Source organism: Euphorbia lathyris, chromosome 6 (genome assembly GCF_963576675.1).
Source record: "Euphorbia lathyris chromosome 6, ddEupLath1.1, whole genome shotgun sequence".
Taxonomy (NCBI): Eukaryota; Viridiplantae; Streptophyta; class Magnoliopsida; order Malpighiales; family Euphorbiaceae; genus Euphorbia; species Euphorbia lathyris.
This window is the reverse complement of record NC_088915.1, coordinates 65217425-65231237: the sequence shown is the minus strand read 5'-3', so window position 1 is coordinate 65231237 and position 13813 is coordinate 65217425. Positions and strand designations below refer to the sequence as shown.

The window sequence follows — 13813 nt, the reverse complement described above, 5'->3', positions numbered from 1 at the left end:
ATCCATGGAACCCAAGTCACGATGATTCAATGTCTCACCCGTTCCACAAATGCACCCATTCACACTCAACTCCCGAGTTGGACAATCTTCCAAAACGGTCTCCATTCTCTTACTAGGAGAACTCTTCAAAGGTGTAAGGACATATCAGACTCCGCCTTTGCGTATGGTGTAGGTGTTGCTTCTTCCCGCATGTGAGGCATCACAATCAAATTTCCATGGCCTTCCAAGTAGCACATCACAAGCACTCATCTCCACAACATCACACATAGCTTCATCCCCATAAGCTCCAATAGTGAAAGGAACTTTACACCAATGAGTAACTTGAAGTTTTTCCACCTCGTTGACCCAACCAAGGCAGTAAGGTCTAGGATGTGGCTCGGGAACCAACCCAAACTTTCTCATAGCGGACCGACTAATGATATTCACTTGGCTTCCTCCGTCGATCACCATCTCACACTTCTTCCCAAGAACTAAGCATCGAGTTCTAAATAATCGACGATGTTGGCTATGCTCCTCTTCACTAGACATTGGCACTCTCGTCACCAAACACACATTATGCTCATTGCCATCATCATCAACTTCATAGGTGTCTTCAACTTGGCTCCACTCAACACTTCTCGCCCCATCCTCATCTTGGAACCGATTCTCTTCATCATCATAAGCATCTTCATTTTGGTTCCACCCAACATTTCCTGACTCATAGTCATCCCGGAACCGACCATCATCATGCTCATAAGTATCTTCGTTTCGGTTCCACCTAATATTTCCCGACCCATAGTCTTCTCGGAACCGATCTTCATCATCATAAGCTTCTTCTCTTCGGTTCCACTCTACATTTCCCAACTCATCATCATGATGGAACCTACCTCCATCATACTCATAGATATCTTCATGGTAGTTCCGTTCATCATCCTCCAACTCATCATCACAATAGAATCTACCTTCATAATCTTCATAAAGAGCCCAGTGTCGATCCCACTCAACACACCGACGCCCATTCTCATCATAGTAGACCCCATCTTCGTCTTCCTCATAAGCGGCCCCATATTGGTTCCACTCAAGGCTTCGACGTTCATCCTCCCCATGGTAAACTCTACCATCTTCATCATAATCAAACTCATATGCACTATGACAAAGTTCACCATTCTCACATATTTCATCTTCTTCTTCCTCATGAGCGGCCCCATATTGGTTCCACTCAATGCTTCGATGTTCATCCTCCCCATGGTAAACTCTACCATCTTCATTATAATATAACTCATATGCACTATGACAAAGTTCACCATCCTCTCATATCTTATCTTCGGAAGCGTGCTCTCTCTCTTCAACCTCATCCTCGAATTCGCCTTCATAATAATCACATTCCTCATTTCTTACTAGCTCATTCTCGGATTGGTTCTCCTCTTCATCAATCTCCTCTACTAACTCCTCTTCTTCATGATCATGCTCAAATTCATTTCCCTCTTTATCCACAATCCGTCTTTTCCCATGACATTTCGTTTCCTCCCACTCCTCTTCATAATTCGAACCGACTAATTCACGTGCCAAGTCGTCCGACTCAAAAGACATGCTACAACCCAATATGGTAGAACCACCAACATCTCTCTCATCTCCATAACCATCAATATCCACACATAAACTAATTTCATCATGCTTCCTAAAGAGATTAACAAGCCCAAACTCCTTCTCCCCCTCTTCAAGACATATGCCATCAATTTCCTTAAGCATACTTATATATCTAGGCCTAAGGGGCATTTTATCAAACACTTGGGGAGTATCCCTTGCAACATGGGTTTCCTTAATATTACCACACACAAATTCAACCTTCCTCATGTTCTCTCACACAAGCATCCCTTCCTCCTCATCCACACATACATTTAAATCCTCATTCATACATTCATTATCAACAACCCCACAATGAGAATTTAAATTGCTAACAACACCACAAACAACCAAATCCTCACTAAGAGTAGGCATATCCACAACTTCCATATCAAGAATTGAAAGCTTTGGATTTACCTTTTCCTTGTGCAATAGAGGACAGATTTGGGATGAATCCTTAGGAGGCAAAATGGAAGTTGCTTCATCCTTTTTCCGTTGGGCTCAATGTTGTCGCCTCCGGTTACTTCGGGTTCTCTTTTGGAGTCTTTCCATCTCTTCTTGCTCCAAGTTCTCTTTTGTCTTTCTCAACATCTCGGCATATTGGAGCTCCATCTCCCATGTCTCGGCTTCAAGACGTTCCTTTAAGGCTTGTGAATAACTCGGTTGAATCATTGTCGAAAGAAGTCTCCGTTCAAGGAAAACGATCGGCTCTGATACCAACTGATACAGATCAGTTTTATCTGAAAGTTTTAATCGTAAACTTACAAAGATATTTCTTCTCTAGCTAAACTAGAAGGAGTGAATCCCGGGTTTTATAGACTAAATCCGTAGGAAATCAAAGATCCCCCATTGTTGAAGGTGAAAACCTTAACAAGCTTCTTGAAGAAGATTAATATTTGATTGATAAAAAGTTAAACATTACAATGACAAAGAGATGAATTTATATCATCTAAAACCTAATTGCCAAATTACAATAAAGGGTAAAGAATATAACTACTTAAAAATAATAAGATAAGGGTAAAAGGGGTTAAATATAAAGGGGTTGCATGGATGGTAAATAGGGAGTGGTAGGGTTGTAATAAGGGAGTGGAAAATGTGTAAATAAGGAGTGGCAAGATTGTAAATAAGGAGGAAACTGGAGTAAGGAGCAAGTTCCTTAAACTGAAGGCACGCGGGCCGTGCCTAATTCTACGTGGGGCGTATGTTGGCTGTTGAGCTCTTCTCCGGATCAGTACTCATTATACGCGGGGCGTGCCTAATTCTACGCGGGACGTGACTTGGCTGCTAAGCTCCTCTCTGGATCAGTACTCACTCTACGCGGGGCGTGCCCAATTCTACACGGGGCGTGCCTTGGCTGTTGAACTCTTCTCCGGATCAGACACTCAAGTACGCGGAGTATGCTATAAGGTACGCGGGGCGTGCCTGAGCTGTTGAGCTGTTATGTGGCCATGTTTTGGCCTCTTTACTCGCTTGTTGCTTGTGCTTGGTCCTTCCTCCGACTTCCCTCGTACAGATCCGATCCTAGGGAAAGATGCCCCGCATCATATACTCATTGTCGATATATAGCATTTTGATTTGAACATGTATCAGGGCCGGCTCCAGTATTTTAAAGGCTCTAGGCAGGGCCGGTCTTGATTTTTTTATGGGCCTAGATGAAAAAAAAGATAAAGAAGCCCTAATAAAAAAAAGTGTACTTAAAAGTTTAAAATAAAAATTTGGACATATTTTAGATCTAACATATCATATTATTTGGTCATTTAAAAAAATTACTATATATACAGTAAAAAACAATTTGAGACCATTTTGGCTCAGGTCCTAGGCGATCGCATTCAAAAAATTTGATCGGTACATGTTGTTATGTAATTAACTCAATATGTTATATTACAAAAAAAAATTATTTTTTATTAAATCACGTCATAAAACTCGAATACCGAGCTCATTCCATAAAAGCCCCAAAAAAATTATATTATTTTTAAGGATAAAAAATGATTTGCGGTGGTCCATAAATATTCGGACCTTCTTATAAATTGTTGTCCTACTAAATTATAATTTTCATTTTGTTTTTTAAAAATACTCACCATAAAAAATTTGATCGATACAAGTTGTTATGTAATTAACTCTTATATGTAATTAACTCAATAGCATAAGTAAATTAGTGAAAATTAACTGTGTCCTAAAATATATTGTAACAAGTAAATCAATATATATTAGTCATTTTAGATTGAATATATATTAACATTTTGGTTTAAGAAAAAAATTAAAATTATAAAAAAATAATTATTAAAATTATATAATAATAATAAAAACAAAACATATGAAAAATAAAGAGAAAAGAACTTTATATATTAATTAGAAACATATTCTTCTTACTACTAAGAAAATCAGGAATAAAAGAAAATGAAAAATGAGAACCAAAACATACGGTTTTGGAAATCAAACTCACTCTCACAAATAACTCCACTATGCCTTCAGCATTCAGCCTAGTAATACATTTTGTTATATACACAAGTCTATATATTTTTAACCATTGCAATTTTAATAATTATCAAATTTAAAAAAAATTCCCCCCTAGAGTCGGCTCTGACATGTATAGTGATAAGTGATACTCTTTATCTCAGAATCCATCTCATAGTTATATGTAATACTTTGATCTCAATTACAATTTTCTATTTTCACAAATATGCACATATGCATAAGTGTCCGGACATTGATAAATAGAAATATTTAGATGTGATCAAATGGAATTCTTTCACTCTTACTACATGTTTTCCATCATGATCCAATCCGCTTAAATGGTTGGGTTCTTTTACAAACCGTGTTATCTCATGGCCTTCGAATCTTCTTTCTAAGATAAGTTAAGTTAGATTATACTTCTAGAACAAGTTAAGGGTCCTAAGGAAAATGCATAAAAAAAACCATAGTTTCATGATGTGAGTCTCACTAGGAAAAGTTGAGATCTATTATACTTAATGTTTTTCCATCTCATGGTTGTGAAGCACACATGGTATGAAAAACATTTGTTATGGTGTTCTATCCTTTTATTTTAAAATGAGAGCATATCTTCTCAAGAAACACCATACAGAAGTCTCAATTCAGATGTTCCAAAACATCTAACTTTCGTCTACAACATATAGAGAGTACTTCTGACTTTGAAAATAGAGCATCTCAAGTTATTATTAACTTGTGATCTTTAATACCATTAAAACTCTTTTATATGTCTAACATTATATCACATTTATATATATTGCACTTTAATTGAAACTAATTTCATTCTTTATCTAAGGCAACTGACGTTTGTTGAGCTAGCTCTCGTTATACTAAAAAATAGTCTCATCCTTATTCATTTTGTCACCATTATGAAAAAATAAGGGTAGATGCACGCATGGACGATCTACTTCTCTCAGTCATAAGGAAGGATACCATGTTTTGAAAGATAGAAGAAAACGGTTGACAACTACTTGGGATAGGAGACTCAATGAGACACGGAAGGGCAATGAAGTGGTCGAAGGAGGAACGTTTTTCTTTTCACCGGGAATTGAGAGATGAGATTCATACCCGCAAGCAGTGGCATCCTGCTAGTTCTTGAGATGAAAATCCAGCTTGGGGAAATAGTCTGATGATATCGAAATATCTTTGAATGTTGCTTAGTTGAAGATTCTAATGACCTGAAAAATAGAAAACGGTCGGACATGGGACTGTGACCGGCAAACCCTCTCCGATGCCTAAATTAGTATAATAACATTAGAACCCAACTTTCCAACATTAATATGTATTATTTAATAATCAAACTGAAACATCAAGGACTTGAGAGATGCTTCTTTTAAAAAGATAAAATTCCTATATATAAAAAAACAAATTATACATAATAAAGACACAGTATAATAGTTCTCATTGTTTTCACCTGGTCAGTGACTGATCAAGTGAATTTGGTCAGTCACCATTAGATCTAGGAAGTGTGAATCTAAACCTTACGATGCTTTTAATTTCTACCATATGATTTTAATAAGCTTAAATCTAACAGTGATAATAGTTCTGGCTAGGTAATTATCGAAAGAGGTCTTCGTTAACAGATTGAATAGCAGCATCAGCAAGAATTTGATACATCTTTTGTGTTGGATGAACTGCATCCCAAAACACATACTTTGTTGAATCATTGCACGTGCTCATCCCTCTACATGAATCTCCATATTCTATTGTTCCTGTTCCACAGCAACCCTTTGATACTTCCTCTAAACCTGAGTGCCACACACACACATTTAAATTAATTTCAAGGGTTAAAAAAGATAATCAAACCCTAAGAAGAAGAAGTAGTAATTAGTAATTACCATATAGTTTGGGGGTGTCAACAGCATTTTTGATGATACCATAGCAGTCAACATAAGCATCTCTAATCCCTAAAGTTTTCCTGAGCATCACAAGGTTTTGACGCATCTTAGAATTGAAAGAGAAAGCAACTTGGTTGTAGCTTTCAACACAATTGGTTTCATCCTTTATTGTTTTGACAAGTGGCATGCAACCCAGTGGAGGTACTCCTACTACTATGAATCTTGTTGCCCCAACTCTATGCATTTCCTGCAACACACATTTTCAAATTTAATTTTTTTAAAATAAAATTTAAAACTAATTCCAATGGTAATACAATGATTTCAATTGTTGAAAAATTATCTCAGTTAATCATTTATATCATGTCTAAATTTAATAGTAATTATATGTAAAAAAAAATAAGAATACACATTGAAAAATTGACAACAATAATAAAAATTGTCCGCAATTTTTATTAGTCATCATTCTTAACAACAATATCATAACAAAGGTCTTCAAAACTTATTTCATAGATTTTCTCTTAACAATAATAGGGATGAGTTATAAATCATATGGTTATTGGAGGAACACAAATTCAGCATCTATGTACAATATAGTACACTTTTAAGCCTAGATTCACCAGACGATACTATTTCAACGTCATTAACGGATGATGAGTGTTTTTCAGTAACAAAAGAGCCTTAGTGGGTGTTAGAATGTTAAAGGTTGAAAGATAGATAGAATATAAAATTGCACCTGAAACAAAAACTTTCTTTCATTAATGAGACTTGAAATTTGATTGTTTTGTATATAAGAGTTAAATCAATTTTCACCTAATAACCATATGGATAACCATGTGGATAAATTTGTACATAATCTAACAATAATATAACAATTAATTGTTTCATTCTCTGCAAATTGGGGTTAAATGTACCATTGGTCACTCAATTTTCATGGTTGTCTCAAAAAGGTCACTCAACTTCAATTTTTTTCAATAAAATCACTGAACTTTGAATTTTATATATTAAGTCACTTCAGCGTCTTTAAGAGAAAAAAGACATCAAAAAAGTGATGTGGTGCCACATCAGCTATAGTCAACTTTCACCATTGATCGAAACGACACGCGACTGCTACCTAGCGGACCAAAAGGACACACGATTTCCACCTAGGTGAAACATGTCATTTCAGCCAGCTAAGTAGCAGCTAGGTGGTATCCACGTGTCATTTGGGTCAGTGGTGAGGGTTGACTAATGTTGGTGGGGGCAGCCACATCATTTTTCCGGTATCATTTTTCTCTTCAAGTCGCAAAAGTGACTTAATTGAGACAAAATTCAAAATTGAGTGGTTTCTATTGAGATAGATTGAAGTACTTGAGTGGTCATTTTGAGACAATAATGAAAGTTCAGTAACCAATAACGCATTTAACCCTTGTAAATTGTCTTGTTTAAGAACTAATTACATTTTATATACAAATTTAAATTAATAAAAAAAAAATGGAATATATGAGCTATAAGGTGTCTAAAATAGTGGAGTCACTTATGTATCAAATCTGCTTACACCCGACCCGAACCTGATCCACCCCAACATATTAATAGATTATAGATCTACTTATAAATGACATTACCATTATAGATAATTCTATGAGAATTTTTTTATATATAATTTGTTTGATTTGTGGGTTTGAAATGTATTAAATATTTAGGCCCTGTTTGTTTGGGAGAAAATATTGTGTTCTGAAAAATTTTATGCAGGGAAAATATTGTACAGGAAAATAAAATATTTTTTTTGTGTTTGGCAACAACACTGGAAAATATTTTTCGGTGTTTGGCTACAACACTAGAAAATATTTTCCAACCACTAAAAACGTGAAAAACACAAAAAAAAAAATGTGAAAATTTGTTAAAAACACAAAAAGTGGAAAAATGTGAAAATCACGAAAAGTAAAAAAAATATTAAAAACATGGAAAAAAAGTGGAAAAACACGAAAATGTGAAAAAAAATTAATGTTAAAAATACGAAAAACGTTTTCTCACATTTTTGGCATTTTTTGTACGTTTTCTCATGTTATTAACGTTATTGTATTTTTTTTGCATTTTTTCTTCATGTTTTCGTGTTTTCACATTTAGTTTTTCGGTTTTTTCGGTTTTTCACGTTTTTTTTTCGCGTTTTTTATTTTTTGCATTTTTGTTACTTTTTCGTGTTATTCATGTTTTCATGTTTTTCGTATTTTTTACGTTTTTGTGTTTTTTACGTTTTCGTGTTTTGTTTGCGTTTTACGTCTTTTCATGTTTATCGCGTTTTTCACTTCTTGTCACGTTTTTGTGTTTTAGCATTTTTCGCGTTTTTGTGTTTTTCGTATTTCTTCACATTTTCGTGTTTTTTGTATTTTTCGCGTATTTGTATAATTCGCGTTTTCTCACTTTTTCGCGTTGTTCATGTTTTGTGCTTTTTCAAGTGTTCGCTTTTTTTTTTTGCGTTTTTCACATATGTTCACCTTTTCATTTTTTGCGGGTTTTTTTTCATATTCTCGTGTTTTATAACGTTTTCGCGTTATTCATGTTTCATATTTTTGTATTTTTACATTTTTTAACGTTTTCTCCATTTTTCTCTAAACGCATATGTTTTGGGAAAATGTTTTACCCTTTTGAAAAGGGTAAAACATTTTTTCTTCATTCCTTTTTCATTGACTTGCCACTTATTTTCCTTTGACTTGTTTTCCTGCCCAAACAAACACTGGAAAATTAAAAAAATATTTTCCTGCAGAATATTTTCCCCTAAACAAACAGGGGCTTAATAAGTTAATACAATTCTCCAACGCAACACCGTGAAATCTTAAGGAAAATATTATGGAAAATATTCTGAAATAATGTGTCTAGACATCTAAAGTTTAAATTGAAAAGTTTGATACTAATAAGCAGATCTGGGCATGGGCCGGATTCAGGCCGATCTGTCAGGCTTTTAATAAAACCTGACGAGCCCAAACCTAGCCCAGCCCGTAATAAATTGAGTCGGGCTCGGAGCTAAAATATGAATTCCAAGCCCGCTCGTCCAAACCTATCTATATATTTAAAAAAATACAATTAAAATGTCACATCAACTTTTTTTAATAAAAAAATAGTACGCACAACACAATACTTAATAAGTTTAGAAAAATTCTAATAAACTAATTGTTTATATATAATCTCATAAAAAATATAATTAATTTATATTTATAAATTATATATATATATATATATATATATATATATATATATCGGACCGGTCCGATGGAAAATTCATATACCCCAAACCTGTCCAGTTTCTGGCAGGTTTATACGGGCTTGGGTCGGGCCTGATATCAATTTCATGTGTCCAAGCCCGGCAAAATGGGCCTGGGCAGGTCGGGCGGGCCCACCAACCCATGTCCATGTCTACTAATAAGTAAAGAAATTGTACAATTATCACGTTTCTATTAGTAAGGTCCAATGGATTGGAACCGTAGTAGAATTTCTTTTTTAAAAGTTAATGTTATGGAAAACAGAATTATGAAATAAAATGTACCTTGAAGTCGTGGGCCATGCTAGAAACCAAGTAATTTTGGTATTCTTCAATGGTATATTGAGAAGGACGAGTTGGATCCAAATAGTAATTCTGAAGAAAATCATTAGTCCCCATACTTACTATAACTACTGCATTTTTTACAATTTCATCTGCCTTCTTTTCCCCTACAATCCTGCTCAGCTGCACCTTGTAGTGCTTAAAGTACTCTATTTGCTTTGAAACTGGCAATACATTCTATAAATTTATTCACAAAAAATAAAATAAAATATTAGTGCTGATAATTATAATTATAGGTAATTAAAAGGGTGTAAGATGATGATAATAATAATAATTACGGAGAGATTAGCAGTGAAGTCATCGTAGCCAGAAGCAGCAGAAGCAAAACTAACACCGTGTAGTAAATCACTTGGCTTTAAATTTGGGTCCAGAAATGCTGGTATTGCTTTTGTATAGCCGATCGCCTCAGCTAGGGAAGAAAATTTTAAAATTATAATTACTCTTTTATATCAAGCTGATCAATTATAATCATCATTAATTACAATTTATAACATATCAAATTAAAAAAAATTAAGAGCTTAATCAATAAAATGAAAAGATTAGGGGCTAAATATACTCTCTTTTTTTTACCTATAAATTTTTCTAAATTATATATGAACATTTGAGAAAGAATAAAAAAATATATATATAACAAAAAAATTAAGTGTTGGCAATGGCATTAGTATGCAGTAGTTGAATGGAACAGTAGTGACATGAAGAGAGAAATTTAAGAGGATATATAAGATCCACACCTACTTCCCTGCCACCAGGCATTACTTTTTCAATCCAAATAAATTTATTGCCGTATGGTAAAAACAGCTCTGTTTCCTTATAATATGTCATGTCATATATGTATTATTTAGGGTTATATCCCTTTGTGTCCCTAAACTAAAGCCTCAAAATCAATTAGGATCTTGAACTATTAAAATCATCAATTAGGTTCTTGAATTAAGCAAAAATCATCAATTAAATCTCTATCTTATCCTAAAACCGGAAACTGTGACTATTTGATATAGACTGTAATAGTCTCCGTGTTGGTTTAAAATGGGTTTTGGAAAGAAAGTCTGAAACTGTTCAACTGAATGATTTTCGATAAGGACTCAATTGAAGATTTTTATTTAGAATATAAACTCAATTGATGATTTTTAGCTAATTCAAAGATTTCATTGATGATTTTTATAGTTTAAGATCCTAATTGATTTTGAAGCCTTTGTTTAGAGAATAAATCGAGTGTTATGCTATTTTTTATAATTATGATAAAAAAAAATATATAAAAGATAAGGTATGAAAATGAGTTTAAGATTGTTAAGGAAGTGTCAATTTGATCTCACTTAAAAATAGCACTGATTTAATTTTTGTGTTTACTAAAAATGATTTCAATTTAATCTTAACATTTATTAAATGGTGTCAACTAAATTTTGATATTCTATTCGGTTCTTTTTTTTTCCAAAATAATTAGACGAGACTATAATTATATCATTTTATAAACATTTGAGTTAATGGTGTCTTTTATGGTTACTTTGTTTTTGACAAAGTAAGCCTTATTTTGTTATTTTCACCACAATTGTGAAAATAACCGAGTAAGACTTACTTTGTCAAAAACAAGGTAAACATAGCCTTTACCTGAGTATAATTGGTGTTATTTTGTATATAGGAGTCAAATTGGCACTTTCTTTACACTTTGATATTTTATCCCTAAATGTAATAAAAATAAAAATATATCGAACTAATTATAAAATATTTCGGCATTTTTAGCGGAATACAAGTTATTATGCTGTGCTAGTTTTATGCTTATTAGGATGTAGTGTCCGTTTATTTCTATTTTTCGAAACTACTTTTTGTCTTTTAATTTTAAATTGGAGATGAAAAGTGTTTGGTAACAATTCGAAATAACCGCTTTTAATAGAAATATCTACTATCTATTAGCAACAACAAACACGTAACAACATCAACAAACAGAAAATTTTGTTTTGAAAAAGACAAAAATTACCTAAAGTACAATGGGAGTGAAAATTTTGGTTCAAACGACATTCATTCTTGTTGAGATAATCATGTCCAGATATTAATCACACTTCTCTTCATTGTATAGCATGAGTACACAGTGCGAGTATTGTATAATCATATTATGTGATGTGTAGTATATAAATACAACAAAAACGATAATTATCAAAACAGATTATTTTTTATGATATTAAAAATTAGTACACTAGTGGTACATTATTAATAAGGGTTTTTTTTTTTTTTTTGATGAACTACATTATTAATAAGTTATAATGTGAGTAAAAGAAAAAAAAAGAGAGAGATATACTATACCAATAAAATCAGTAGAAAGCCTTCCATTAGTAAACCTTCCGGTAGGACGGCCGTGAAAGAAGTCCTTGCCATAAGGAAGGAAGTTGCCTTTCATGGTGGTCGGAAGGCGGTTGTTGTTGCCGGGATCTACACTTGAATCTCCAAAGACTAAAACACATGTTATATTATATCTAGCTACTACTTGTTTCACTTTATGAATATCCACTCCACTTGATAAATATGACACCATTGCCATCACCACCACCATAACTACCCATATTTTCATTCTTTAGGAAAATAGGAATATTGGAAATACACAACGTTAGTCAGGGATATATATCCTCCACTCTATCCTCGTATTAAATGGGCTAAATTACACTCATGCCCTTTAACTTTGGTCCTACTTTTTTTTACCTAACCCGTTAATACATAAAATAAAAACTATTACAACTTTCACGCAACATAAATTTAATAAATTATCCATAAATTATCCATCTAAGTATTTTTATAAATATGTTGCGAATAAATGTTTGAATGTCACATCTTACATTGAAAAAAAAACATTAATATTTTTTATATATAAAGAGGTTATGATGGGTAACAGATACCAGATATCCTAGAGGTATTCCCATACCCGTCTCATACCAGTAAAGATAGTGTCGGATACTCATAGGTATAATACTTATTGGATAGTGCCGAGTACTTACATGTAGAATATTTATTGTCATCCCTAATTAAAAGCAATGTTATGAATACCAGATCGGACCAGTCGGTTCGACCGATTCAACCGCAAACCGGTCAAGTCTCTGATCTGGTTGATACTGGTTTTTAATATGTTCAACGGACCTCCGACCGAGTCACCCATGAACTAGCCGAGTTGAGCGATTTGATCCAGTTAGCTAGTTACACATATTTAACTTTAAAAAAAATATGTTGTAGGTGAGATTCAAACCTAAGCCCTTAGGGACCACTCAATACATCTTACCACTAAACTAGCTTTCAACTTGTGATTAAAAACAATACTATATACATACTTATATATTATACCGATACTTAAAATTTAAAATTTTATTTAGTATTAATTTTTTATATATTTTGATAAATATTATTAAAAACTTAATTAATCTTTGAAATATAAACAAAGTTAATTTAGCATTTAAATTTTAAATATACATAAAATAAAATTTTAAGCTCTTAATAAATTTTATAATTTAAATAAAATTAATATATATATATATATATATATAATTTATGATGTCATCCGGTTTAATCAATCCGAGTCAATTGATTGAACCAATTGATCCTTAACCCAGTTATCAATCCGGTTCAATCCGGTTCAATGTCCGGTCCGATTTTTAAAACATTGATTAAAAGTCCACTAAGATTAAATGTCTTGCATCAAAAACGGTTTTGTGTAAACTCGGATGACCAAGATATTATTTGGGCTCTTTATATAGACCATGTGCTGGTGGGACAATTCATAATGTTACTGTACTTTATTTATCTCTCCAAGTCGGATCCTTCAAGGTTGTCCGACTTGAAATCGTTGGATGAGTTGATTGTTGTTTGTGACCTATCCATGGTATCTAAATGAGTTGGCCTCTGAATGGGCCATGAGAATGATTGGGCCTGAATGGGCCATGAGAGTGATTGGTTAGGCCCAAATACTTTATCAACAGATAATCCTCCATTTTAACTAGACCTGACAATTATCGTGTTCGAGTCGTGTTTGTATCATGTCATTTCGGGGTCGTGTTAAAAAGAGTAAATCCAAACCCAACCCAAAAACTTTCGTGTCAAAGTTGTGTTAACCTATTTGGGTTAGTGTCAATTTCGTGTCGTGTTTTCGAGTTACATGTAATTTTGTTATGCATATATATTAATAATAACTCTTAAAAATATAAGAAGATATGGTACTGTTTTTAAACATTTTATATCATTTTTAGATTAGTATGTTAACAATAATTATCGAAAAGTTCGATAATATCATGTTAGAGGGTCATGTAATGTGTTTATAACAATTTAGGAAATTCAAATCAAT

General features: G+C 33.2%; 1 protein-coding gene across 2 annotated transcripts; it reads right to left on the bottom strand.

The window, feature by feature from the left end:
- Positions 1-5444: 5444 nt before the first annotated feature.
- LOC136232109 (GDSL esterase/lipase At5g45950) lies at positions 5445-12065 on the bottom strand. Of its 2 annotated transcripts, none has more exons than XM_066021144.1 (5): positions 11794-12065; positions 9780-9910; positions 9445-9678; positions 5928-6174; positions 5445-5837 (listed from the first exon to the last, which is right to left on the bottom strand). In XM_066021144.1, exons 1-5 carry the CDS (start codon positions 12056-12058, stop codon positions 5647-5649), a joined length of 1068 nt encoding a protein of 355 aa, XP_065877216.1. In that variant the 5' UTR covers positions 12059-12065; the 3' UTR covers positions 5445-5646. The 2 variants fall into 2 exon arrangements, with proteins under 2 accessions (XP_065877216.1, XP_065877217.1); XM_066021145.1 differs by having other exon boundaries at positions 9565-9678.
- Between the last annotated feature and the right edge of the window lie 1748 nt (positions 12066-13813).

Coding starts and splice junctions, on each gene's coding strand:
- LOC136232109 (XM_066021144.1), bottom strand. CDS start 12,058: ATGAAAATATGGGTAGTTATGGTGGTGGTGATGGCAATGGTGTCATAT. Junction 9,911..11,793: donor GCTTTCTACTGATTTTATTG/GTATAGTATATC, acceptor TTTCTTCCCTAG/CTGAGGCGATCGGCTATACA. Junction 6,175..9,444: donor GCATGGCCCACGACTTCAAG/GTACATTTTATT, acceptor TGTGTGTTGCAG/GAAATGCATAGAGTTGGGGC.